The sequence below is a fragment of the Phocoena sinus genome, chromosome 3 (assembly GCF_008692025.1).
Source record: "Phocoena sinus isolate mPhoSin1 chromosome 3, mPhoSin1.pri, whole genome shotgun sequence".
Classification (NCBI taxonomy): Eukaryota; Metazoa; Chordata; class Mammalia; order Artiodactyla; family Phocoenidae; genus Phocoena; species Phocoena sinus.
This window is the reverse complement of record NC_045765.1, coordinates 1,826,601-1,853,877: the sequence shown is the minus strand read 5'-3', so window position 1 is coordinate 1,853,877 and position 27,277 is coordinate 1,826,601. Positions and strand designations below refer to the sequence as shown.

General features: G+C 62.3%; 1 protein-coding gene across 4 annotated transcripts; it reads left to right on the top strand.

Annotated features, from left to right (window-relative positions):
* Positions 1-27,277, top strand: CSNK1G2 (casein kinase 1 gamma 2). Of its 4 annotated transcripts, none has more exons than XR_004349230.1 (12): positions 1-299; positions 17,385-17,817; positions 24,446-24,486; positions 24,631-24,700; positions 24,780-24,928; positions 25,027-25,261; positions 25,327-25,412; positions 25,491-25,575; positions 25,676-25,799; positions 25,986-26,069; positions 26,154-26,260; positions 26,380-26,421. XR_004349230.1 is itself a non-coding variant. In XM_032627055.1 (12 exons), the coding sequence occupies exons 2-12, from the start codon at positions 17,634-17,636 to the stop codon at positions 26,432-26,434; spliced, it is 1,245 nt and encodes a 414-aa protein (XP_032482946.1). In that variant the 5' UTR covers positions 3-299; positions 17,385-17,633; the 3' UTR covers positions 26,435-27,277. The 4 variants fall into 4 exon arrangements, 3 of the variants coding, with proteins under 3 accessions (XP_032482945.1, XP_032482947.1, XP_032482946.1); XM_032627055.1 differs by having other exon boundaries at positions 3-299; positions 25,676-25,824; positions 26,380-27,277; XM_032627054.1 differs by having other exon boundaries at positions 25,676-25,824; positions 25,986-26,260; positions 26,380-27,277.

Sequence of the window (27,277 nt, the reverse complement as noted above, 5' to 3'; positions counted from 1 at the left end):
CGCAGTGGGCGCCGGGCCCTCCCCCGCGACGCTGGCGGCGTAAACGCGGGCCGCGAGCGACGCTGTGAGACCGGGGCGAGCCGGGCGCCCGCGCGGCTGGGGCAGCCCGCGCCCAACATGCGGAGGCCGGCAGCTGCAGCGGCGCCGGAGTGGGGGCCCGAGCGGGCGCCAGAGCCGGAGCCGGAGCGCGAACGGGGTCCGGAGCGGGGGCCCGCGCCGCGCTGCTGAGGGAGCCCGGGCCGCCCAGCCCGGCCGCCCGGCCGCGGGGCCACGGCCACGACCACGGCGGAGGCCGTCAGGTAACGACGCGGACGCCCTTGTCGGCGGCCCCACCCCCGCGGACTCCCGGACCACGCCGCCCTTATATCCCGAGGACCTCCCAGTTCCGGCACCTCGCAGCCCCTACACCCGCACTTCGGACCCCCGCAGACCCCTGCATCCCGTGTCCCACACCCCGCGGACCCCACAGTCCTGACCCTTTCCTGTGGACCCCTGCACTGCCGACTTTGCTTCCCCACTGACCCCTGCACTGCGACCCCACTGCCCCTCCAGCTCACTGACCCCCACACTCTAGACCCCAACCGCTTAGCACTTCTCCCCTGCACCCCATCTTGCCGCCGCCAGCGACCCCCGAACTCAGGCCCTGTCACCTCTCACCCCCACTAATCCTCATACTGCAGACCTCATTGTCCCTCCCGATTCCTCACTCCAGACCCTACTGTTCCCTCACTCCAGACCTCAGTGTCCCCTACTGTCCCTCAGCCCCACCCCACCTCCCCCCTTCACCACCCCCCAGCGCTCAAGCCCACGGTCCGCTCCCCGCGTCCTCCCACCCCTCCAGCTCTCTCTACTGGGCCCATCGCTCCTCCCCACGCTGGCGCATACACTCGCCCCTCTGTGGCCCTGCAGGTTTTAGCGGGGAGCTGGGAGCAGGGAAGGGGAGCAGCAGTAGGGGTCTGGTCTGGGGGACCTGTTGTGGGCTGCTCAGGAACTCCCGGCTCTCGCCTGGCTGCGCCTCCCCCTTCCGCCCTCGCCACCGGCTTTGTTTTCCGGAAACACTTCGGATCAGGGAGGGGAGTGCGATGTCTGCGTGCCCAGCAGCCACACTCATCCCCTCCCTGCCCTGTGCTTCCCCTGTTTCCTCTGCTCCTGTTTTCTCAGGGGAAGTGTGTTCACTATCGGGCTGGGGGCCTGAGAGCAGCTGTGACGTCCGAGGCGTCGTCCTGGGCAGGCTTTGGGCAGCTGGGGTAGTCCCTTGGCCTCCGGATGGCATTGTTTGCAGGAAACGGCCTGGAGAGCTCTGTGCACATAGGTGGAGCCTAGCATTCTCTCCCCAACCCCTTCCACAGGGGCACCCTGGCCAGGCCAGCATCTGGGACTCCAGGGTTGTTCACACATCCATCCTGAGGGGCTTCTGGGGGTCCCCCGTCCCTGCCCCAGGGGACACGGACAGGCTCAGTTGGCGTTTCCGGGCCCCCACGGGCTCCTGTGGCTCAGGGATGTGAGAGATCCGTGGGAGAGCACTAAGGCTCTGACCTGGGGGCAAGACCGGGGGCTGGGGGATGGCTCTGATTGGAAGGGGGTGGAGGCTGTGCTTGAAGGGAACCGGCTGAGCTGGGCCGCAGGTTTGAAAGGGGGAAGTTTGTGGTCCTCGCCAGGAGTTCGTTTTTATCTGCTGCGTCTCCACCAAGTTGTGGCTCCGCAGGCACGTGGCCAGGTGGGTTGACTGTAGCGCCCCCAGGAGCGCACACAGGCCTGGACAGGCCCGCCTCACTGTCTCCGGGGCCCCAGGTGTTCAGTTCCCCAGCTGCGGTGGTGTCTGTGGCCCTGCCTCTGAGGAGTGGAATGGGAGGGCCACTTGGGGGTGGTGGGTGTGGGCCGGGGGTCCAGCTGGTGGGGGGCAGCTCCCAGGCTGGGGGCCAGTTGTATGTGCTGCGTTTGGCCGTGGAGGGAGGGAGGTTGGGAAGGAGCTGGCTGGACCCCCACCCTAGGGGTGGGCCAAACCCTGGGGTCTGCAGCAGTCATCCAGCCCGGCTCTGGTTTTTCCTTGTGCAGTTGCCAGTTGGGTCTTCTGGTCTGATTTCGAGTTCCTCTAAATTTTTCTGAAGCGGGTTGGGGACAGGCGTCTCATTCTCTGGCTCAGAGATGTGACAGCAGAGCTGTGTGTACGCAGACTCCTCTGAACTGCTGCTGCTGGTTCCATCTTAACCTCCTCCTTTCAGCTACATAGTAATTACCTCTGGATTGCAAGAGGAAGTAGGTGAGGTGTTTGGGGTTTTTTTTTTACACTGAAAGCTTTCTATCTGTTCGTCCCAGCTCTGGGGAAGCCAGCCAGCCAAGAGGCGTTCCAGACAGCTGCAGGGGCAACCTGTGTCTTTGGGGGTTTACTGGTGGGTCTGAGCGAGCCCTCAGTGTGGGCCCAGTCCCGGCAAGGTTGTACCTGGGGAAGTAGCACCTCCCCTGGACGTCCTGGGGCACCAGGAACTCCTTGTTCCAGTGATGCTCGGGCCACCTCAGAGCAGCAGGTTTTCTCCTCACAGTTGTTGTGGGTTTGGGTTGCTGCCCACGCCCCCTCCCCTCCCCCCAGAGGCCTTACTGGGAGGCCTTACCAGGCTGCGGGCTGGGGAGGGAGCTGGCAGTGGGGTGTCACGGCCAGGGGCGTTGGGTGGGTCAGCATGGGTGGTGCGTGTGGCTTGGGGTCGTGGTCAGTGTCTGGGGTCCAGCTGGTGCTGTCACGCCCAATGGGGGCCTTGCTGTCGTGATCTAGGCAGTGGGGTGTGCTCGGGAGATCTCTGGCTGTCGGGTCAGGAATCTTTCCGCCGTGGAGGAAGGGTCCGCCAGGCCCAAGGCCTGGTAGGTGCGGAAGGCCCTACCTCGGGCAGCTCCGTGTCTGCCCATCCCTGTCTGGGAGCTTTGGGGGGCCTGTGCTGGGCGATGGCCCAAGTGCCCATCCTACAGATGAGGAGGTGAGGCCTGAGTGACCTCCAGTAGGAAGACCTATGCTCCCTGGGCTCCTCTGGCCCACAGGGGCTACGAGTACCCATCTCCTCTCCTGGCCTCAGCCCCTCCCTCCTGCCCTATCTTCCACAGGAGCTTCTGGTCCAGGCTGAGCCCACGCCGCCTTTGTAGTGCGGGGCTCCATGCAGAGGGTCGGTGGGACTCTCCAGGAGAGTGGCTGGTAGCAGCACTTCCTTCTCCGAACCCCATGCGTCCCCTGGTACCCGGCACGGTCCACGGATGTGCGCCCGCCCTGCTGTCACGCAGCCCTTCCTGTAAGCCCCTTTCAGTGAGCGGCAGAAGCCAGGTTGCTCGGGACAGACCTTAAATTCCAGAGGGCGAGCCCCTCCCCTCACCGCGGAGACCCAGCCTGCTGAGCCAGTGCAGAGTGCGTGCGGGGCGCCAGGAGGTCCCAGCAAGTGCAGATGTCGCAGTGCCTGAGCACCCCTGGTGCGGGACTGCTCTCCCCCGGTGCCCCCGCCAGCAGCCCGTCCTTTGGAGAACGGAGAGCTGCCCACCGCCCTCCCGCTGCTCGGAGCCTCTCCTGCCAGTGGCGGGCAGGGGCACCCATGTGCTGGATCTGGTCCCGGGTCATCCTGGGTCATGGTAGGATCGCTATTTAAAGGTAGAAATAGGGGCTTCCCTGGTGGCGCAGTGGTTGAGAGTCCGCCTGCCGATGCAGGGGACACAGGTTCGTGCCCCGGTCCGGGAAGATCCCACATGCCATGGAGCGGCTGGGCCCGTGAGCCATGGCCTCTGAGCCTGCGCGTCCGGAGCCTGTGCTCCGCAACGGGAGAGACCACAGCAGTGAGAGACCCGCATACCGCCAAAAAACAAAGATAGAAATAGATATACGGTATGTATCACAACTTTACGTCAGTCTGTGATGCACCTCAGTCTTACAAAGTTGTTCTTGGGGACTTCCCTGGTGGCGCAGTGGTTAAGAATCCACCTGCCAATGCAGGGGACACGGGTTCGAGTCCTGGTCCGGGAAGATCCCACATGCCGCAGAGCAACTGAGCCCGTGCTCTAGAGCCCGCGTGCCACAACTACTGAAGTGCGTGTGCCACAACTACTGAAGCCCGTGAGCCTAGAGCCCGTGCTCTGCAACAAAGAGGAGCTACCGCAACGAGAAACCCGCGCACCACAACGAAGGCCTAATGCAGCCAAAAGTGGAACTTCCGCCCTCTTGAATGAGGGGACAGCCCTGCCTGGTGTTGGGGGCCAGACCGCTCCCCCGCCAGCCCCCTGCAGGACGTAGGGTTGCAGGGCAACGTTGCTCATTGTGGGGCCTTGGTGAGTGTTTGCGGTGCCCCCTCGCGGCCGCGCCCGTCATGGGGGGCTCTGCTCGCTGTGGTTCCAGGGCTTGGCTGGTAGGCACGTGGCAGAGCTCTGCTGGGCGCCCAGTGGGTGACCCAGCCGGGACCACGGGGCAGCTGGCTGGGGAGTAGGCTGAGATTAAGAATCCCAGGCAGAGAAATCCAGAAAGACCAGGGGCTTTCGTGGGGGGACGGTGGGGTGGTGAGGGCTGAGGTTGGGGGAGGTGCTTGGGGACATGTGCAGGCTCCCTTCCTCGTTGCTTCTAGAACAGGCCTTGGGTGTCATTTCAGGGGGCCACATTGGGAGATAGGTGTCTTTACAGAAACTTGACCATGCTGTGTGCCAGGCCGCACCGTCTCGGGGCTCACCCACATGGACGGGCTGGCCTTGAAGCCAGCCGCTCGCGTAGCTTAACCCGAGCGGGCCGGGAGGGCCCAGGTCAGTGCCGATAGCTCCCAGGACCCCTCGTGCCACCCTGTGCGCCTGTCGCCCCACCAGTGCCCCACCTCCACCTTTGCTCTCACGCTTGCACGGGGGCGGTTTGGGGAGCTCCCGCCCTGGCCTGGGCCCTCCCTCGGACTGCCGGCCCTCAGTCATGAGCTGCTTGTTTCCTGAAGCTGCAGCCATGGGTCTAGCGGGAACCTGCATGAGGGACTCTTTCTAGAACCAGGTCTCTCCCCTTGGCACTGTGGGCGTTGGGGCCGGGTCATTCTCTAGGGCAGCCCCGTCGTGACAGCCGCAAACATCCCAGGCGCTGTGCGGTGTTAGGGCGGCAGGGTCAGCCCGGCGAGCGCCCCAGCTGGGTGTTTCCTGCACCCCACAGCCTGCCGTGAGGGCCCGGTGGGTGCCCATTTCAGGTCCTCCCTGAGTGCGTCTCTGGGCCTCCACAGGCCCACCTTTGCCCCCAGGAGCTGGAAGTCTGTGGAAGCAGGTGGGGAGGGGACCGGCAGAGGGGAGGCCCGGAGGGATGCGGCTCATGTGGCCTGGACGTGGTGGCCGGCCAAGGTCCCCCCATGGGGCAGTGTCTGCCCCCTCACCTCGGGCCGCCCTGCTGCTCGTTCGAGGGTGACCCTCATCCTCCCTCCTGGTTTCGCCCCTGGCCTCCAGGCTGCTGCCTGGGGAGTTGGAGCTTCCTCTGTGGCCAGATGAAGGGGGCAGAGCCAATCAGGAGACCGTCTCCCCTGGACGCTCCACTGCCTTCCCTCCAAAGCTGGGGCTCCAGCCCGGCCAGTCCCCATGTACCCCTGGGTAGTGCCCCTCACCCAGGCAGGCTGCAGGGCGCGCCCGGCGCCTCTCACACCCCAGCCTAGGCTTCCCCGTCTGAAATGGTCATGACAGTACCCAGCTTGCGGGCGGTGCAGAGTATTTTGGAGGCCCAGGTATCTATCAGGGTCCCCAGCCCTGGTCCGCAAGACAGACAGGATGTAAGCCATGTGGATGGTGGACAGTGTGCTGGTACCTGGTTGAAAAGTAGAAAGCAACAGGTGACGCTCCATTTATGTCATTTAATTTTGTTTTCTGAGGTATGATCATTGAAACGTTAATTGGTATGAGAAGTTACTGTTGAGGCGGTTTATGTCCTTCCTATTTGGGTATATATCCATACTCGTGGCTCATCACCATTTGGAAGCTAAGTTTTCATCGGAAACGCTTGATTTTAACAAATACACGGACTTGAGTAGAAAACATCAGTGCCTTTGGCAATGTGAATCCTGGCGGAGGCTGTCTGCGCTGCTGTCAGTCATGGCCACGTGTAGCTGATAACAGTGCTGGGCGCCCAGTGAAATTTTAGTTTCAGACAAACCACCGAAAATTGCTTAGTATAAATAGGCCTCAAATAGCGCATTGGACATACTTATAGAAGTTATTAGCTGCTTATCTAAATTTCTGTGTCAGCTGGGCGCCCTGTGTTTTTATCTGTGTCTGGCTACCCCGGGTTGGTGGCAGCCTTCCATCTGGGGCTCGGGGCTGTGTTGGCCTCAGTGGGTTGGGGCCGGTGGCCGGCCTTGAGGTGTGGAGGGGGACCTTTGCAATGAGGAGGTGGTGCTCCCAGGCGGCTGCAGGCCCCGCCCCGGCCTCCGCATCTGGGGGTGGGCTGGGCATCTGGTGACTGATGCAGCCTCTGGGCAGTGGAGGCTGCTCCAGCTCGCGGCCAATCTGGGGGACCAAAGTCAGGGTGCTGCTTGCTCGCTGAGCGGGGCCAGAGGCCAGCGGGGCAGTTCTGGGGCGAGAAGGGAGCTCCTGAGTGTGCCCAGGTGAGCGTGAGCCCGTCCTGGGCCATCGTGGGGACACCTCTGCACCCCTGGGGCCTTGTCCTGGGCTGCTGGGAAGGACCGAGGCCGTGAGTCAGCCCTTCCTCCTCTCCCCACCTTCTCGCCGGTGTCTGCGTTTCTTACTTCCTGTGGGCACGAACCCCTTGTCCTCTGAAGGATTTATTGCGTGTCTGTCACAGAAGCTGCTTCAACTGGTGGGAGGGGGAGGCGTGGCTCTGGCAGCTGCACGTGCGTCGGACTTTGATCTGCGCTGGACAAGCCCTGTTCTCTGGGCTGCCTGCCAAGCCTCACGCCCTGTGCCCCTCCAGACAGCTTTGTGGAGATGCCACACACGCCCCCGGTTTTAGCTGAGGTACGACTCCCAGACCATGAAGTTCGCTGGCGAGTACACCTTGGTGGTTTTAGTGTATTCGCAAGTTGTGCAGCCGTCACTAAAATCATTTCCAGAACATTCCATCACCCCCAAAAGAACCATGTCCCCATGAGCAGTCACTCCCCAGCCCATGACAGCTGCTCACCACTCTCTGTGTCTGTGGATCTGCCTGTTCTGAACGTTTCCCATCAATGGAATCACACCCTGTGTCTCCTGTGTCTGGCTTCTCTCACTGAACGTCGTGGTCTCACGGTCCATCCACGTGGTAGCGAGTGTCAGGGCTTCACCCCTTTTCGTGGCTGAGTGGTGTTCCGGTGTGTGGAGGGACCACATTATTTATTCACTCCTCAGTTGATGGACATGTGGGTCATGTGTACCTCTTGGCCATCATGAGTCATGCTGCTGTGGATGTGCAGACACAGGTGTGCGTGGACGTGTTCTCAGTTGCCTCAGGTGGACACAGAGTAGGTCGAGTGGGGACTGCGTGTTTAACTTTTGAGGAACCACTGCTTGTTTTCCATGGCGGCTGCACCACCTTCTGCCCCACCCACCATGGGTGAGGGTCCCGTTTGTCCACATCCCCGCCAACTTCCTCTCCAGGTTCTGTGTCCTGGCCTCTCCCAGCATCTCTCCTGTCCTGGGTTGGGGTCTGTCCTTTGTGGTGGTGTCTGTCTCCTCAGAGCCTGGGAACCCTGGCCGGTTTTTGGAAGACCATTCTCCCACTGCCCTGCACTTTCCAGAATGCCAGCCCTTTGGAGCATGTGGGCGCTGGGGCTGGTCCTGCCCTTTGACATCACAGACAACGGGCTGGCCCGTGGACTTCGGTCCTGGCGCCCTCGGCTGCTCTCCTCTGAGCAGGCGTGTCCAGTGCCTGGAGTGACCGGCAGGCCCCACAGGGCCAGGTGGCCCCCCCAGTTGTGATACCACAAAACCACTGTCCTCTCGTTGGTGTTTTCAGTAGCAAAAGCCACACGCACATTGAGGAGAATGGCTGTTATGACAAAGCGCGGGAATGTCTTAAGAACTCGCTCAGAATCTAGGAGGTGGGCACCAGCCACGCGTTGGTGAAGTCCTTCCAGACCGCTGAACAACACGGGCGTGTTTGTAAGCGGGTCCAGTGACACGCTGTGGACGGACCCGTCGGGATTGGCTGCGGGTTTCCTCCGTGTGGGGGAGAGAGACCGTCTCAGGCTGCGCCACGGGAAACGAAGCCCTGTGGGCCTCAGGCAAGCTCCTGGTGCGCCAGGTCCAGGTGGGGGTTGGGGAGGGAGGACTATGGAGGCTCCAGCCTGCATGCAGGAGCCCGGCCCATTGGGCAGGCGCTGGACCTCCTTCCCAGAGGCAGCTGCCTCGTGATGCCCCCGGCCCTGAGGGGAGGGCCCGGGTCTTTGTCCCTGACTCCTCACCTGGTGGGGGGCTGGCCGGACGGGTGGGCTGGTGGGTGTGGTTTTCTGGCGAGTTTGCAGGTGCTCTGGGGGCCCCTTAATGTCCTCCCTCGTGTGTCTCTCCGGCCCCTGCGTCTGCGTGTCACCCCCCCGCCCCGCAACCCCGCTTCCGTGCCCAGCCGGGACTCCGCGTGAGGCTCCGTGCTGAGAACCCTCTTCCCCACCCTTTTTCCCCCCTGCTCCTGAGCTCAGGAAAGTTTGCACGTGCTGGCAGGGGCAGGGAAGGCACAGAGGAGCCCCTGGGCTGCAGTCTGGCTTCCTTGCTGTGGAAGCGCGGAGGCCGCTTCTGAGGGCCCTGACGTGCCTTTCCCAGCACCTGGCCTGGGAGCCCAGGTTTCCATCGTTTCCATCGGCGCACGTGTCCCTGCCCCACGCTCTGGCCCGCAGAGGCCTTCGCGTTACTTCCCTGCTCTGCCCCTTGTGCTCTCGGACCCCTTTCAGCAAGTAGCCGCCATGTTCCCCCCGGGACCTGCTGTGTCCCTGGGGAGCGCGTTGGGTGGATGGGCTGCCGTCGATGGCGGTGAGCGCCGTGATGCTCTTCGAGGGGCTGGGTGGGTGACATTGGAGTGAGGACTGGAGTGGGTGCTGGGTGGGTACTGGGGGAGCTGCTAGAGGATGCGGAGCACAGGCTCCGGATGCGCAGGCTCGGCGGCCATGGCTCACGGGCCCAGCCTCTCCGCGGCGTGTGGGATCTTCCCGGACCGGGGCACGAACCCGTGTCCCCTGCATCGGCAGGCGGACTCCCAACCACTGCGCCACCAGGGAAGCCACAAGGTTGTTTTTTAAATAGACTTTATTTTTTTAAAGTTATTTATTTTGGCTGCGTTGGGCCTTAGTTGTGGCACGCGGGATCTTTCCTTGCGGCGCGGGCTTCTCTCTTAGTTGTGGCGCATGGGCTCCAGAGTGTGTGGGCTCAGTAGGGATCGAACCCGCATCCCCTGCATCGGTAAGGCAGACTTTTACCCACTGGACCACCAGGGACGTCCCTAAACAGACTTTGTTTTAGAACAGTTTTAGATTCACAGAGAGGCTGTGAATCAGTTCAGAGGGTCCCCGTGTGCCCACGACCAGCCCCTCAGCACCTCCCGCAACCCAGCTGATGGGCCCGTGTTCATACGTCATCCTCAGCCAGAGTCCATGCTGCCCCACGTCCTCTCTACCCCACGTCTTCTCTGCCCCAGGCCCCCGGGCTCTGCTGGTGTCGCCCGCTCTCCTGGGGTGGGGGGCATGGCCGTCTCCCTGTCTCTGTCTCCTCTCCTCACAGGGCACCCGTCACAGCTTCAGGCCCACCCTCATTTGCAGATAAGGTCACAGTCCCAGACTCCAGGGGTGGGACGTGTCTTTGGGGGACACAGCTCAGCCCCCTCCTGGGACCGATATGGGGCTGCAGTGCAGGCACAACTGACCTGAGCACCCAGGACGAGGGGTCACGCAAGGCCTGTCATGTGGGCTGGGATGGTGCTGCCCCCTCCACGGGCGGCTAGCTCACTGCGAAGGTGTGGACAAGGCCTTGGCGGAGGGGCTGCAGGGAGAGGCCAGCCTCCGCGGTGATGGAAGGTTCCAGACCTGCTCTTCCAGGACAGTGTGCGGCAGCCCCGGCAGTGCTGAGCTCCTGGCACGTGCCTGGTGCCACCGAGTGCACTTCTGTGTGTTTGCCTTCTGTTAATGCGTGGCCCGTGTGCTGGGGCAGGACGGTCAGTTGTGCCCGTGTGGCCGGCCCGGCCCTGTCTCTGCGCCTCCAGTTGTCTTGTGTTCCACCTGGCATCGTGTGGGGTTTGGACGCCCGCCGTCCCCATGATCGGACTCCTTCTGTGTCCCTTCCCGCCCTCCCCGACCCCCTCCTGTTCTCCTTTTGGTTCTCTGTCGGGAGACTTTTAAACGTGCCCAGACGTAGCAAGAACAGTGCAGTAAGCCCGTGGCCCGGGCCCACCCGTTCCCAGCATTGCGAACGATGCAGCACCTCAGCTCGTCCCAGGTGCCGTGTCTAGGGGTCACTGCCGAGCACTCCTCCGGTAGGTTCTCGAGTCGCCCCTGCGCAGAAGCGCCCGGTGACTTCTGGGCTGAGGCTGTGGGGTCTGTCGTGAGAACGTTTCAAGTCTGTGGAGAGGTTTGAAGGAAAGCGCTGTCAGTTCCCCAGTCCTCCTGGGCTCGCCTGTAACTTGGCTGCACCTGTGCGTCTCTGCCCACACCTGCTCTTCATGACCCCGAGCCTGCGGCTGCCCCCGAGCGTGAAGTCTGGCCCCCTTCCACACCTATCTCCAGGGGGCGCAGCATCTGGGCAGCAGCCCTGCGCATCCTGTCGGGGCCGCGGGCCGGCTTGTGCCGCACACGGACTTTTCCTCGTGGCTGCTAAGAAGGTGATGCCGGGCTGCGGCCTCGGCGTGCGCCAGCATTGCTGGTGGCGGTTACCTGCAGCCTCCGCCAGGTGGGGTGCCCCTTCCTCTCCCGTCTACTCAGGGTTGTGTTCCATTGTCTGTAAATCAGTGTGTTGTGACCCATTTCTGCCTAATTCATTTAGGTGTCGACCTCGTCCCGGGGGCTGGTCACTGTTTTAGGACCGCTTCCTAGCTCTGTGCTGTAACTCCACGTTGCGGTGACCTCAAGCTTCTAGGCTGCGGCCCCAGGGCTGGCGCATCTCCAGGGTCCGGGTCCCTCTTGGGGAGCAGCGCATAGGCACCAAGACCTGACGCTCGGGGTGCTCACGGCTGCTGGGGTGCCAACCCCGGCTCTGGGTGACCCTGGGGAGGAGGCCCTCCCTACACGTGTCACCAAGGCCCCGTGGGACGGAAACGGGCTCAGCCTGATGGAGGGACACGCGTGTCCGGAGGTGCCTCAAGGGGGCCGCAGCCACGATCTCACCAGAGTCCCGGCACTTCCCAGGCGGCACCCACCAGGGCCTGCCGTGTGCGGTGGAGCCAGGCAGCCTCCGAGGGGCCGCCCCCAGGAGGGAGGCTGCCCATCTCCGCCCCAGACTGGCCCTGCCTCTGGGCCAGGGCTGTGCCTGTGATGTCGGCCAGGGACTGTGACATCACTGGGTGGAGGCGCTCAGACAAGGGGGTTCCCGGGACCTCCGCGAAGGGGACCTGGCCCGGGCCCTGACGAGATGGAGGACCCCCCAAAGAACACGGCAGGTAACTCACCTGAGCTGGAAGGCAGGCCAGGGGCCGCCTGGGGACTGGCCTGGGGGGCGAGGGGGGGTCGTCGGTGCTCGGCGGGGCCTGTGGAATTTAAGTTGGCCATGGGGGCCTGAGCAGAGCCCACACCCCTGGAGGGCCTTCCCTGCATGGGGGGAGAGTCCAGGTGCCCCTGGGAGGACCTGAGGGCCATGTTGGTTGGATCGAGACTGGCTTTGTTTTATTGTTTTAGGGTTGGGTCAAGGACTGGGTACACCCCCCCCATGATGAGTTTTAGCTTCGGCGCTTGCACCGGGGCTGGCATCACACACACCTGCCTCCCGGTCCCCCAGGTGTGCCGGGGGGCACCTGCGGACGCCCAGGCTCCTGGCAACGTTTGGCTCTGGTTTTAGCCCTGTGTCCACTCTCTGTTACCCCTGCTCCCCCCAGGTCAGTGGGGGACTCGCTCTTGCCATCCCCCCTCAGGCCCCAGGAGGGGACCCAGGATAACCATCCTGTGGATGGTGGGGCGACCCCTCCGTGCGCGCTGCGGGTGGCCGCTCTCGTTTGCGGGGTGAGCAGGGCTGGCGTCCTGTCCCTGGGAGGCTCAGGGTCTAGGACTCCTCCCCCGCCTCCCCGCGGTGGCCACACGCCTGCCTGTTGTCAGGAGGCGGATGGGGGGCCGTAGGCCTGCCCTGCTGCTGTCGGCCCGGCTGGGTGAGCTGCGGTGGGGCCTCTGGCGTCGCGTGTGGGCTGCGGGCCAGGGTGGGGAGTACACACGCCAGAGTCTCTGATTTTGTCCTTGGCTCCCTGCCGGGAGCCCCGTGGACATCGGGGCGTGGGGGCCAACACGGCGCGCCTAGCACCGCAGCCCCTGTCGACACGGGCTGTGCCCTGGCTCTCGGCTCACACAGGGCTCCTTCCCTGCTGTGCCCGGTCATGCCCGTCTCTGCACGGCGCCTCCCGGACTCTTGGCCCACCGGCTGCCACAGGTGCTTGCGAACGTGCCTCTCCGCGCTGGCTGGAGGGCCCCCTGCTGGACAGTGTGACCGGGAGAACAGGCCTGCTGCTGGGGGTTGTGGCCGGGAACCCACTGCTGCCCGAGCCCTGGGCGCGGAGTAAGCGCTCACCTAACACAAGCCATCCTGGGAGGCGGCAGAGGAGAAGGGTCTGCCGAGGGGAGTGTCGCCGGACCCTGAGGCTTGCGTCCTGCAGGGTCTGGGAGCGAGGGCCTGGGAGTGAGCACCTGGGGGTAGGGGCGCTTCTGAACAAGCCCGAGGGGGCGTGTCTCGTGGCTTTGGTGCCGTCAGAGGTTCTGTGAGCTCGGAAGGGTTTGCACCTGGGGACGTGAGGCCAGGCGGAGGCGAAGGCCGTGCCTCTGTGGATCTTGGGCTGGGGCCGAGAGCACGTCCCGCCTGGCCTGAAAGCGGGGGTCGCGGCCCGGAAAGGAGGCCTGCTAGGGAGCCAGGTGCCGGCGGCCAGGCACGGGCTCCCAGGCGGGTGGGCTTGGAGTACAGAGGAGTGGGGCCCTGGGAGGGGTTCCTTGTGTGTGCTGTGGGGCTGGGCGGTGTTGGGGCGCCTCGCCCCATAAAAACTGCTTGCACAAAGCGGGACCCAGACACGAATCCCTGCCCGCGGGGGTGCGTGGGTTGCGGCGGCGGGACGCGGGACGGCAAGGCGCCCGCCCCGCACTGGCGCAGACGCGCCCAGTCCTCCTGGCCTCGTCTGCGTGGAAACCACCCTCAGAGGTTCCTTAAGAACCTCCGCGCTCGTCCCCTCCCGCTTGTGTGTGCGTCCCCATGAGCTCACGGCCCCGTGGTGGCCTGCTGCTGGCGTCTGCCTGCCCTGCACCCTGGCTGCTTCTGCCGCTTGCAGGCGGGAGTGCCTGGCGGGAGCGTGCGGGGCATCCTGGGGGAGTGGAGCCGAGGAGCTGGGAGATCGCAGGGCTCAGCCTTTAATCTTTGAAATTCCCGTGGGTTTTACATCCACCTCTGGTGTGCCTGCGTGTGTGTGCACAGGCGTGTGGTGGTTTGTTTTTTTGTTGTTGTTTTTTTGATTTATTTTTGGCTGCATTGGGCTTTCTCTAGTTGCGGCGAGTGGGGGCTACTCTTCACTGTGGTGTGCAGGCTTCTCACTGCAGTGGCTTCTCTTGTTGCGGAGCAAGGGCTCCAGGTGTGTGGGCTTCAGTACTTGTGGCACGCAGGCTCAGTAGTTGTGTCTCACAGGCTCTAGAGCACAGGCTCAGTAGTTGTGGCACAGGGGCTTATTTGCTCCACGGCATGTGGGATCTTCCCGGACCAGGGCTCGAACCTGTGCCCCCTGCATTGGCAGGAGGATTCTTAACCACCGCGCCACGAGGGAAGTCCCCAGGCATGTGTTTTTAATTTCTTTCTGACAGGAAAGAAAATCCGGCTGGAAACCACCCTTAAGTATCCATCAGCAGGGTGGCCTGTAGATTTTGGTGTTCCCTCTCTATGGAATCTGGGAGGACTTCAGCAGAATGACTGAGGGTAGCGTGTCCAGGCGTGTGGTCCGGGCACAAGGTGCCCAGGGTGTACAGGGCACGGGTTCGCTGCGTGTGTGCAGGTCTTGAAACAGCAGACGCAGGGGGCCGGGCACCAGGGGCAGTGGCCTCAGTTTTCTGCAGGAATCCCACGCCGGCTGGTTCCCATCTCAGGGAGTGTTTGCCTCCTGCCCGGTTCTGCTCCATCTGGCCTCCCGGCGGCTCCAGAAATGAGTCGTGTGCAGTCTCCTGTGTGGTCAGGCGTCTGGCCGCTCTGAGCCTGGCTCCACCTGGTCCCTGTGCGCACCTCCCCCACTGCTGGGTGCCTTTTCCACAGGCACCCGTGAGATGAGCACGTGTCCGGCGCTGGCACGGGCTCTGGGGGCAACGTGTGCCCGGAGGTGAAGCAGGACCCCCAGGCCCCGGGCAGCTGTCCTAAAGCTGGGCGGCGGCAGCAATGCCGGGGGATGCGGAGGGCGTGGGCGGGCGCGGGAGGGGGGCAGCTCCTCTGGCAATTAAAATAGGACTTCCACCTGACCCAGCAGTTGCAGCCTAGGAGGTCCGAGCCAGGAGACGGCACTCGCCTCCTGGGGGCTGCACACAAACGCCCCGGCCGTACCGTTCACCGCAGCCAGCCCAGGTGTCCTCCTGTGGGTGAGCGTGCCCTCCACACGTAGCAGCATCACTCCGCCACGGGGAGGACAGAAGCCCTGACACTCGTGGACGGACCCTGAGAACACGATGCTCAGTGAGAGAAGCCAGACACAGAAGGACCCACGGTGTCCGATTCCACTGATGGCAAACGTCCAGGACAGGCAGCTCCACAGACACAGGGAGTGGGTCCGTGGTTGTCAGGGGCTGGGGAGGGGGGGAGGAGGTGACTGCTGACGGGGACGGGGCTTCTTGTTGAGGTGATGGAATGTGCTGGAATTTGAGGTGATTGTAGCACAACTCTGCAAGCATAAGCTGTGGTTCAGTAAGAACCGTTGAACTGTCCACTTTATTTATTTTGGCCTTGCCGCGCGACATGTGGGATCTAGTTCCCTGACCAGGGATCGAACCTGGAGCCCCTGCACTGGGGAGCATGGAGTCTTAGCTACTGGACCAGCGGGGAGGTCCCACTATTTCCTTTGTTGTTAATGTAGTTATTTCCTTGTAAGTTTGTAACAGCTGTTCCCAGTTGACTCCCAAATTCCTGATGGTGAACGGCTGTCCACCCGCCCACCCCCCACAGGGAACTAACCGCTTACAGGTGGGGAGCGGCCTGGCCCGTGGCCTCGGAACCCCTGAGACGCTGAGGGTGTGGGGAGTGGCCTGCTCTGTTAAGGGCCCGGATTCTGGGCCACGCCCCTCCCTGCCTGCCTTTGGGCCTGCAGTGCCCCCGTGGCGTCCCCTTGGCTCAGATCCATCTCCTGCGAGTGCAGCCGGTGAAGGTGGAGACAGGCGGGTGGCCGCCCGAGCAGGGGCACCGCTTGGCCAGCGACCAGTGTGTCGTCCACAGGCGCGGACAGCGCTGCTCGGGTGGGGGCGCGCGGCCCCGGGCCAGCCCCTTGTTCGGGTGGCATGGCTGCGGTGCTGGGGTGTCGGCTGGTGGGAACCCCAGGCAGCGGTGGAGCTGGGCGCACGGTTCTTGTTGGGGTCGCATCGTCCACACACACCGTCCATGTTGTTGGGAAGCTGCCGGCCTTAAATGGTGAGGTTTGTCCTGAAGCCTGGGCCCCTGCCTGTCTGGGCATCTCCTGGGCTCCCAGGCTCTGGCCGCTCCGGCCCTGCACGCCCCCCCGGGCAGCGATGACCAGCATGGGTGCCGACACGGACTGGAGTGTGCACGCATGTGTGAGCATCCCCCCACCCCGGCCTGCCGGCTGCGGGCCTGCCTCTAGGCGCATGGCCAGAGGCCCCCTCATTTGGGCCCGTCCTCGGCCTGCGACTCTTGGCACCTGTGCCGTCGGTGACACACGGTTGCTGGCTGGCCCTTCCGTCCGTCAGGCCCTCGGTGGTAGGTGGGGGCGCTGGGGGCCATGTGGGAGGCCAGTTGGGGGCTCAGGCACCCACGGGGGTGGGAGGCGACCCCCTCATCGCACCCCCAGGGCACCGGGCCTCAGTGCTGGTCCTGCCACAGCCCGCCGGGGGCTCCCCCGGGTGCCTTCATGGGTTGTGGATGAGCTACAGCTGGGCCGCCTACCTGGCGTCAGGGCCCTCACCTGGCCTCACCTCCCCCCACCCCTGCAGACATTCAGGGGGCGTGGCCTCCACCAGGTGTCAGCCCTTGAGTGCTTGGTGGGGAGGGGAGCACAGGTGTGAGCCTCGCAGTGGCCAATCTGGGCCCGAGGGGAGCTTGGGCAGGCAGAGGGCGTGGGGAGGTGTCATAGGAGCAGGTTAGTGTTTTCTTTCTAAAGCGATTCCTGTGGCTTTGGCGTGAGAATTGGCCAGAGGGGACAGGAGGAGGCGAGGGCCTGTACGAGGGCCTGTGACCCTCGTGAGAGGAGGGGGTGGCTTGAGAGGCTAGGCCAGCTGGCAGGGGAGAGCCCCGTCCGTCTGAGCTGCAGGGTGACTGGTCCACACGGGGGTGGGAGGAGGGAGAAGCCGGCACCACAGACAGACCTTGGGAGTGTATCCCCACCCCCCAGCTCGGGTGGCCAGCCCCTCCCTGTAACCTGGAGGGCTATCGGGGTGCCCACCGTTCCCTCCACAGCCCCAGCTTTCTGCTGGAGAGGCCAGGCCGGACTCGCCTTGGGGGCGCGTGTCCAGCCAGCCCCGTCAGGCTCACAGCTCATCTGCCCGCACTTGGGGCCCTTGCAGCCCCTCTTGCCCTCTCACTGTCCCGCAGCAGCAGCCGGTCACCCACCTGTCCACAGGGTCACGGGCTCCTGGAACGAGGCCCAGGGACGTTGATGTCACCTGGATATTGGGCAGGGGTGGGGTGAGGGAGAGGCAGCTCGGAGGCCCCCCAGGTCTGTGGCAGAGGCCTGTCTCCTAGCCTCGGGCACTTTCTGCTCTGCACCTGTCCTCTTCTGAGGAGCAGTGCTGGGGCCTCTGTTGCTCAACTAGGCGTCTCCTCTCCCAGCACAGCCGTCCTCTAGCCTGGGGTGGGCTGGCAGGCGGCACATGGAATTCTCGGAGGCCCGAGCCTCCCTCCCCTCTGCCCCCAGAAGGTCACAGGTTGCACGAGCCTCCCTCCCCTCTGCCCCTAGAAGGTCACAGGTCGCACCCGCATGTCAGAGATCTTTCCAGAACGCGGTCCCCCCACCACTTAACGCCCAGTCCCGGGTCCCCTGCCAGGCTGTGCTCTGGGCCCCGGGGCGCGTGGCGGGCGGGCGCATCGCGGCCTTCTAACCCGTGCCTCTGTTTCTCCTGCAGCCGAGAGCCACGAGATTTGAGCTCCCGGGACCCGTCAGCAGCATGTGTCCTCCCCCCATGCGTGACCCTGAGGCCACCGAGAAGAGCGCTGCGGCCGGGCCCTCGCGAGCGCCCGCGTCTCACTAGCAGGAGCCCGCCGGGCGCCATGGGGTGCTAGCCCTGAAGAGCCGCCGCGACCACAGGTCTCCGTGGAGCCGGGATTTGCACGGCAGCAGAGTCACCGTGGAGAGGCCAGGGTACCACAAACTTATGGATTTTGACAAGAAAGGAGGGAAAGGGGAGTCGGAGGAGGGCCGGAGAATGTCCAAGGCCGCCGGCCGGAGCAGCCACGGCGTCCGGAGCTCGGGGACCAGCTCGGGGGTCCTGATGGTGGGCCCCAACTTCCGAGTCGGGAAGAAGATAGGCTGTGGCAACTTCGGGGAGCTCCGGCTAGGTGAGCCCCGCTCGTTCACTTCTGGGTACGCGGGGGCGGGGGGGAACGTGAGGGCTGGGAACGCAGGTAAGCGCGTGTGGGTTTCTGTCCCCCGCCCCTGGAGGAGGCTCTGCAGAGGGCTGGACCCCGACAGCTGTGGGGTGGTTGTGCCGGGGGCCCCAGGCCCACAGAGCTCAGGAGGCTGGTGATGCGGAGCTGGGGGTCCAGGGGCATCTCCTGCACAGCACTTAGTGGTTGGAGCTTAGTGGTGGGCGACCCCCAGCCCCCGTCCAGTGGTCCGTGTCTGTCTGTCGGCTGGTGTTGCTGGTGTCTGACATGCCCAGCGGCCTGCGAGGCTGGGAGAGGCCTGTCCTGAGCCTGAACCTTGGCCGTGCCAGAGGCGCTGGGATGGGATCAGCAGCGGGTCCTCACTGCCCTGGGCTCTGGGTCTGAGCCAGTGGACTGCCAGCAGCGGGGGCCCAAACTGCTCATGGGAAGGGCGGAGGTGTGGGAGAGACAGGCCCCTCCCCCGGGTGCGGGGCCCTGCGTGGATCTGTGCTGCACGGTGGCCGACTCTTCAGCTTCCCCGACGGGGCTTCCGCGGCCCAACCCTGCTGCCCCATTAGCGTGTGCACGTATGTGTGCTCACACGCACACTGGCTGGCACACGCACACTCACGTCCCCCGGCCCAGGCCTGTCCTATAGCCTGGGGGTGCCCCTTGTGGCTTTGGGGACCCAGATGGCTGTCCTGGGTTCTGGCCTTGGCATTGGGAGCCACAGCCTAAACAGCACAGGTCTGGGTAAACAGATGGTGGAGCTTGCGTTGGGGACTACGGGGGTAGTGGCTTTTGGCTTAAAACGCTTTGAAGGATCAAGTAGGCGAAACCCGCGGTACAGGGGGCTCACTATGCTGGTTGTGCTGTGGGGTTTTATGTCGGGCTGGAGCAGCTGCAGATTTCGGTATCCTCTGGGGCTCCTGGAAGCATTCCCCTGGAGGCCGAGGGGCAACTGTGTTCTTTCCTGCCAGGCTCCTCCGGCTCAGTGTCTGTGCTTTTCTGGGCCTGCAGTCAGTCGCTGTTTGTTACTCTGTCCGTCTGTATGACTGCACCCCATTTTGTTCGTGCGTTCTCCTGCTCAGGGACCTTTGGCTGTGCCCAGATTTGGGGTGTTGTGAATAAAATTGTCCTGAGCACCTTTCTTCAAGTCTCGTGTATGAGTGTTTTCATCGAAGTGCTGGGTCACGTGTGCTTATGAGAAACCGCCAGGCTGGTTTCCAAAGCAGTCGTACCCCTTTGAACTCCCGCGGGCAGCGTGTGAAGGTTCTCAGTATCCCACATCCTCATCAACACTTGGAGTTGGGCTTTTCCACTTGGAGCGTGCTAGCGGGTGTGAAGTGGTGCCTCACTGTGGACTTTATTTGCATTTCCCTGATGACTACTGTTGACCACTGTTTTCCCGTATATAGTATGTCTTGTCTTGTGCCTGTTGCAAAGATTTTTTCATCTCTGGGTTCAGATGTTGATTTGGCCTTAATTTAGGTGTGTTTTTTTTTTCTGTTTATCCTGCTTTGGGTTCATTGCGCTTCTAGGGTATGTATATTAACTCTCTTTTGTTAAATTTGGAAAAACTTTGCCATCATCACCTCAAATGTTCTTTCTGCCTCTGTTTAGTCTCCTCTCGTTCTCATACTCCAGTCACACATTAGGAGTGTTTGATGCTGTCCCACAGGTCCCTCAGGTTCCTCTCAAGTTTTTTTTCAGTCTTTTTTCTTTCTTCAGCCTGGATAGTTTTTACTGCCTTATTGTAAGTTCACCCTTCTTTTTCTTCTGCAGCGTCCAATATATTATTTGATACATCCACTGAATTTTTCATTTGATACATGGTATTTTTCACTTCCATTTGATTCCCTTATTTTTCTGTTGAGATTTCCCATCTGCCTGTTCATTTTGCCCATCTTTTCCTTAAAATCCTCGAACATACTTGCAATAGCTTTTTAAAAGTATATATTTATTTATTTTACTTATTTATTTTTGGCTGCATTGGGTCTTAGTTGCGGTGCGTGGGATCTTTGTTGCAGTGCACGGGCTTCTCTCTAGTTGTGGCACCTGGGCTTCTCTCTAGTTGTGGCGTGCAGGCTCCAGAGCACATGGGCTCTGTAGTTGTGGTGCATGGGCTCTCTAGTTGAGGCATGTGGGATTAGTTGCCTCGCGGCGTGTGGGATCTTAGTTCCCTGACCAGGGATCAAACCTGCATCCCCCGCATTGGAAGGCAGATTCTTAACCACTGGACCACCAGGGAAGTCCCAGCTTTTTTTAAATTGAAGTATAGTTGATTTACCATGTTGTATTAATTTCTGCTGTACAGCAAAGTGATTCAGTTATACATATATTCTTTATTAAATATTCTTTATCATATTGGTTTATCATAGGATACTGAATATAGTTCTCTGTGCGATAGAGTAGGACCTTGTATCTGCTGACGTGTTGCCTAACATCTGCTAACCCCAACCTCCCACTCCATCCCTCCCCCAACCCCTCGTCCTTGGCAACCACCAGTCTGTCCTGTATGTGATTCTGTTTCATAGATAGACTCCACATATAAGTGCTATCATATGGTGTTTGTCTTTGTCTTTCTGACTTGCTTCACTTAATATGGTAATCTCTAGGTCAATCCGTGTTGCCACAAATGGTATTATTTCATTGTTTTTTATGGCTGAGTAGTATTCCACTCTGTGTGTGTGTGTATGTGTACACATCTTTTTTCTCCAGTCCTCTGTTGATGGACATTTAGGTTGTTTCCACGTCTTGACTGTTGTAAATAGTGCTGCTATGAATACTGGGGTTCATGTATCTTTTTGGATTATAGATTTGTCTGGATATATGCCCAGGAGTGGGATTGCTGGATCACATGGTAGCTCCCTTTTTAGTTTTCTGAGGAGCCTCCATACTGTTCTCCACAGTGGCTGCACCAATTTACATTCCCACCAGCAGTGTAGGAGCGTTCCCTTTTGCAGTAGCTATTTTAAATGCCGTGTCTGTGGTGCCTTTGGTGCTGTTTTTCCTTCTTGCAGTGCTGTTCCTTTTTTCACATGTCTAGGGATGTTTTATTGTCTGTTGGACAACGTGGGTGCCACACGTGAGGCCTGGATCATGCTTCATCCTGGCGACTCATCATGACCCCACCAGGGACTGTTTCTCAGCTTTGATAGGGTGGGTGGCAAGCAGGCATTACTCAAGGGCTGGGGTCGCCCCCTCCCAGTGTGTGGGCTTTCTGGGTTCTCAGCCAAATGTCCGGGGAGTTCAGGGTGGCCTCCGTGCTCTGGGTGGTGGAGGCTCCAGCGTCTTCCTGCCCTGTGCAGCCCCGGCATCTCCCTTCTGCTCGTGGGCCCCCGGAGGCGTTCTCTGTCAGGCCTTGCAGACTCTCCCACTTTTCACACCTACTTCTGAGCTGGCTGTTGGTGAGGCTCAGAGCCTGGAGCACCCGAGGTCCCCAGGAAGCTGTAAATCCAGACTTCAGATGCCCGCATGCACGTGCGCGCACACACTCTCACCTTAAACTCATCTGGAGTCCAGGACTTTGGCTTCCCCACGTGCACAGTCAAAACAGGAGGTTTCTTGACCAAGACACAGAATAAGATGACCAATTACCAGAAAGGATCAGTTAGGCATCATCAAAGTTTTAAATTTCCAGAAATGTTGTTTAGAGCACGAGTAGGGGGGCTTCCCTGGTGGCGCAGTGGTTAAGAATCCTCCTGCCAATGCAGGGGACAGGGGTTCGATCCCTGGTCTGGGAAGATCCCACGTGCCGCGGAGCAACTCAGCTCACGCACCACAACTACTGAGCCCGCGTGCCACAACTACTGAAGCCCGCGCGTCTAGAACCCGAGCTCCGCCACAAGAGAAGCCACCGCAATGAGAAGCCTGTGCACTGCAACGAAGACCCAAAGCAGCCAAAAATAAGTAAAATTAAAAAAAAGAAAAAAAAAAAAGCACGAGTAGGCGAGCCACAGACCGGGAGGTGCTGTTTGCTGAGCACCATTGGACAAAGCGCTGTCACCCAGGACGCAGGAGAAGACAACAGCTTGGTCAGTAATAAAAAAACAGGTGCTGCGATTAAAACTGGGCCAGAGATCTGGAAGCAGACGGACAAGCGGCTGGGGGGCGTGGAGGGCACCTCGCCTTGTTGGCCCCGGACAGGACTTCTGCTCCGTGCGCAGCACAAGCCAGCACACCTGCCCGAGAAGTGACAGGAAGGCCCGTGCGCAGCGTTCAGTAACGGACGCTGGAGACGGGCCAGGTGTGTCCGTGCTGCGACGGACGCGCCTGGGCAGGAAGCCAGAGCGAGCCGCGTCATGCGTGTGCAGGGAACCCCAAGGAGCAGGGAGCATGTGGGGTGGTGTTCCGCCTCTTGGGAGGTGAGGTGGCGGTGACGCTGTCTGTCCTCGCGGGATTGGGGTGGCCCAGGACCACGCGTTTGCCAAAGCTCCTCAAATGCTGTGCGTTTCCCAGGTAAATGCCTCCTCCCAAGGGAAAAACAAGCACTAAGTACAAATCGAAGTTGATCTGCAGGCTGCAGTGTGTAGGGGGCAGGGTGCTGAGGTCTGCAACTTCCAGATGCCTCTGAAAATGAGATGAACAGGTGATGGCTGTGCAACAGAACAGAGCGGTCGCGGATTGTGTGACCCAGGCAGCCAAGGTGGGGGGCTCCCTGCGTCCAGCTCGTCCCGCTTTTCTGAATGTGTGAAACTTTCATCATAAAATGTGGAGGGGAAACACAAGAGGCATGCCTGTTATTTAACGAAAATGAGGAGGACTAGATGGGCGCTTTCTTTCTCTGCCGCTGGGTGCCTTTTACTCGTAGTAACCGAAGGAGTGGAATCTGCAGGAGGGGCCCCTGCGGGCACCCCCTTCGCACAGTGGCAGTGTACAGAACAGAGAGGTAGAAAGCTGGGAGAGGAAGAAATACAGCTGTGACCTGTCTCGGACGGCTTGATTGCCCATGTGCGGAGGCCAGAGTAGCCTCTCAGTAAACAATTAGGAAGGAATGAGTTTGGTAAGGCTGCTGCATATGCCAACACAGATCGACTGTGTTTCTCTGTTGGAGCAACGACTGGAAAATAAAAATTTAAGAATAGTCCCGATCGTGTAAGAGCACCAAAACCCATCAGGTGCCTCCAGAACAAATCTCACAAAGGCCGCACACTCTCTCTACGCTGAGCAGTAAAAACATCGCTGAGAGAAGTTAACTCTGGAGACGTGGACGGCATGGTTCTCCGCAGACTTGGGGCCACCCCTGCAGTTGTCTGGGGACCAGCTGACTCTATAGACGGGGACGGACACCAAGGCCTTGGAGGAGCTGAGACTGAGCTGAAGACTCCAGGCCAAGCACCACAGTGATGAGACAGCCGGGATGGGCAGGGACCCGGGGGACCGACTGACAGGCATGCGGGCCCCTGACTTGGGCTTGTGGGGTCGTACACACCGGTGTCTTGGCCACCCATGGGTGGGGCGGAACGGCCTGGTGCAGCTGTCTCCCAGACTGTCCCACTGCAGTGGGATGGAGAGGAAGCTGAGGCCTCTTCCCACACTGGATCCTCTCAGAAATAAGACGCAGCAGCACGGCACTTCAGGCGTGAGGTTGCCTGGAGGAGCAGCGCACCGTGGGGCTGAGTCAGAGCTCAGGACCTGGAAAGGCGGGACGGCAGCACCGGGAGGGGCAGAGGGCGGAGCTCACCGTGCATACAGACGCCCACCCAGGGGCTGGCCCACACCGTGCATGCAGACGGCCACCCAGGGGCTCAGCCACTGGTAGGAACTGTAGCAGGCGAACAGCTCGTGTTTTTGCAGTTTCGTGAGGTTGAGTGCCATGGCTTGTTCTCCGTGGGCACCTGGAGGTCCAGGTGGGCCAGCGATGGGCCGCGTGAGACGTCCTGCCCCAGGCCTGTCTGTCTAAGCTGAGGACGCAGGTTACGCTCCCTCCTGATGGGCTCCTGGCTGGGGCCCCTGCTCCACAGCGAGGGGGTGGGGCTTGTCCACTGGACGTGTACAGCTCAAGGCTGGAGTTCCTGGCGTTGTGGAATGGGGGGCGCCTTCGGGGGTCCCTAGAGGCCGGAGCGGTGAGCACAGGTCAGGTGGCAGGGCGGGAGGGGGGGCTCACAGAGCCTCTGGGGACGGCGGGGGGAGGGTGTGGGGGAGGGGTGTGATGTCTCCTCCAGGTTCCCTGCGGCTGGAGCTGAAGAAAGGCCTTGGGGTCACCAGGACTCTGTTGTGTTTTCACTTTTTTAGATGGGAGAAGTTGGAGCGTGTTGGCGTGCTGGCGGGAAGGATCCCGCAGAGGACTTGGGAGCAGCCCTGAGTGGGCGGAGGCAGGGTTGGCCTCTGGGGCGGTGCTGGAGGAGAGGGCAGGACGGCAGGGAGGGGGCCCAGGAGATGAGGGTGCGGGGGCAGATGTGGGTTCCCACGGCTGGTGGGAGTACCTTGCGAGCCTGGGAGGGATGGGCCCATCCTTTTCCCTTCCAGGTCCGGGAGGGATGGGCCACGCTCAAGGAGGGCTGCCGCAGAACAGGAGGTGCCCCTTGGATGGGTGGGTCGTGAGCAGTCTCCCGTGTGCTGGGGGTCCTGCCGACCTGACGTGCCTCTCCTCCCACAGGAAAGAATCTCTATACAAATGAATACGTAGCTATCAAATTGGTGAGTCCGGGCCCTGCCCCCTTCCCCCAGTCCCCAGCCCGGGCAGGCCCCTCGCCGGCCCCCAGCAGAGGCTGTCCCCACGGGCCGGGAGGAGGGCAGGACCGTGCCCTGCGTGACATCCATGTGTCCCCTCGTCCCTCCCAGGAGCCCATCAAGTCCCGGGCGCCGCAGCTGCACCTGGAGTACCGCTTCTACAAGCAGCTCAGCGCCACAGGTACCCCGGGGCCGGGTGTGGGGAGCGCAGGGGGAGCCCGCCCGGGCGTCGCGTGAGTCTGTGTGTCCTCCACCCGCAGAGGGCGTCCCTCAGGTCTACTACTTCGGCCCGTGCGGGAAGTACAACGCCATGGTGCTGGAGCTGCTCGGACCCAGCCTGGAGGACCTGTTCGACTTGTGCGACCGCACGTTCACTCTCAAGACAGTGCTCATGATTGCCATCCAGCTGGTGCGGGCCGCGGGAGGGCGAGGGGGCCGGACGCTGTGGGGCGGCAGAGGGAAGGTGGGCAGGGCGGAGGGAGCCCGCTGAGGCCCGCCCGCCCGCAGATCACGCGCATGGAGTACGTGCACACCAAGAGCCTCATCTACCGCGACGTGAAGCCCGAGAACTTCCTGGTGGGGCGACCGGGCACCAAGCGGCAGCACGCCATCCACATCATCGACTTTGGCCTGGCCAAGGAGTACATCGACCCCGAGACCAAGAAGCACATCCCGTACCGCGAGCACAAGAGCCTGACGGGCACGGCACGCTACATGAGCATCAACACGCACCTGGGCAAGGGTGAGCGGCGTGCGGGGTGGGCGGGGGGGCGCGAGGGCTGCGCTGACCTGCCATCCCCCCCGCAGAGCAGAGCCGCCGTGATGACCTGGAGGCGCTGGGCCACATGTTCATGTATTTCCTGCGCGGCAGCCTGCCCTGGCAGGGGCTCAAGGTGGGCGCGCCGGGGCCGGGGCGGGGCTGGGGGTCTCTTGTGGGTAGCGCCTCGGTGCCGACCGCGCTCTCCCTGCAGGCCGACACGCTCAAGGAGCGCTACCAGAAGATCGGGGACACTAAGCGGGCCACGCCCATCGAGGTGCTCTGTGAGAGCTTCCCAGGTGAGGGTCTGCCCCCCCGTCCCCCGCACTCCCCGCCGACCCCCTGCCCAGTGCCGCCGCCCCGCTCCTCCACGCCCCCCTGCCCTGTCGCTGTCCGCAGAGGAGATGGCTACGTACCTGCGCTACGTGCGGCGCCTGGACTTCTTCGAGAAGCCGGACTACGACTACCTGCGCAAGCTCTTCACCGACCTCTTTGACCGCAGCGGCTTCGTGTTCGACTACGAGTACGACTGGGCCGGGAAGCCCCTGGTACGTGGGCGGAGGGGAGGCTGGTGCTGGAGGGGCCCCTGGCGCGTGGGGGCAGCTGGCAAGGACCCTGAAGCCCCTGTGCTCGGGGGCGGGGGTGGCTGGCACGTGACGTGGGGCGGGGGGTGGCTGCCGGGCCTCAGCCGCATCCTGCCCCCTTGCAGCCCACGCCCATCGGCACGGTCCACACCGACCTGCCCTCGCAGCCTCAGGTTCGGGAAAAAGCCCTGCTATACAGCAAAAACCAGGTGAGGGGCCGGCCGAGGACCCCAGCAGCGTGGGGGTGGGGAGAGCAGGGCCTACAGGACTCCCCTGCCCCTCTTGCCCCGCAGGCACTGAACTCCACCAACGGGGAGCTGAATGCCGATGACCCCACCGCTGGCCACTCCAACGCCCCCATCACGGCCCCCGCAGAGGTGGAGGTGGCCGACGACACCAAGTAAGGCCCCCGCGGTTGCTGGGGGCTGGGACTCCCTGGGCCCACCCCCTTGCGCCCGTTCCCCCATCCCCCTCTTCTCCAGCCTGCGCCGCCTCCCAGCCTGTGCCCGCCCCTTCCAGGTGCTGCTGTTTCTTCAAGAGGAGGAAGAGAAAATCTCTGCAGCGACACAAGTGACCCCGGGGCGGTGGCCTCTGAAGCCTCCCGCTGCAGCCCCTTGGGGCCCGCTTTTCCACGGCCGCGTGGCCACCGCTGGATGCAGACTGCAGGCCCGGCAGAGCTGCCAGCCCCCGCGTGGGGTCACTTCCTTCACGTAAGACTTTGGCCGAGATTTCTACACCTGTGTCTAGTCCTCCCCTCCGAGAGCATTAACTATTTAAAACAAGGAAGAGAGAAAACCACAGCGGCCGCCCTGCCTTGTGCCCCCGCGCGTCTGCTGAGTAAGTAGCGCGGCCGCCTCCGTCCAGCCCGCCGCTCGCCCGTTAGTGTCATAAAGTGCAGCTTGTCTCCCTCGATCCAAAGGCCGTTTTCTCGAGGGGGCGCTGCGGGGCGTTGCTGCCAGGGGTGAGCCCGCCCTGGGCCTCCCCAGACCAAAGGGGAAGGCGGGATGAGAGCGGCCCCCAACTGAAATGCTGCACCAAAGCTTGGGCCGGTGGGCGCAGCCCGCGGGGGGTCTGCACACCTGCTCGTGGAGCCGCCGGCCTGGAACTCGGGGTGGCCACCGCGTGGCCTGTGGGCTCCTTGTGTCGCTCTGCGCTGCCGGCCGAGCCGTGGAGACAAGCGCCTTAAAGCCCATCCGAGCCCCGCAGGTGCGTGTGGAGCCGGCAGCCCGTTGGTGCGGCCCCCGTGGTCCCCTGGGGCCCGCGTGCTGAGGGCAGAGCAACTGGGGGCACCCCGCGTGTGCGTCTAGGTCTTGCTTTACAAAAAGTGTACAGAAATGGCACTTCCGTTTCTCTGATGCTTCCTGGAAGCCATAGAACTTAGGGGCTTTTTTTAAAAAATAAAGGAAAATGAAACCAA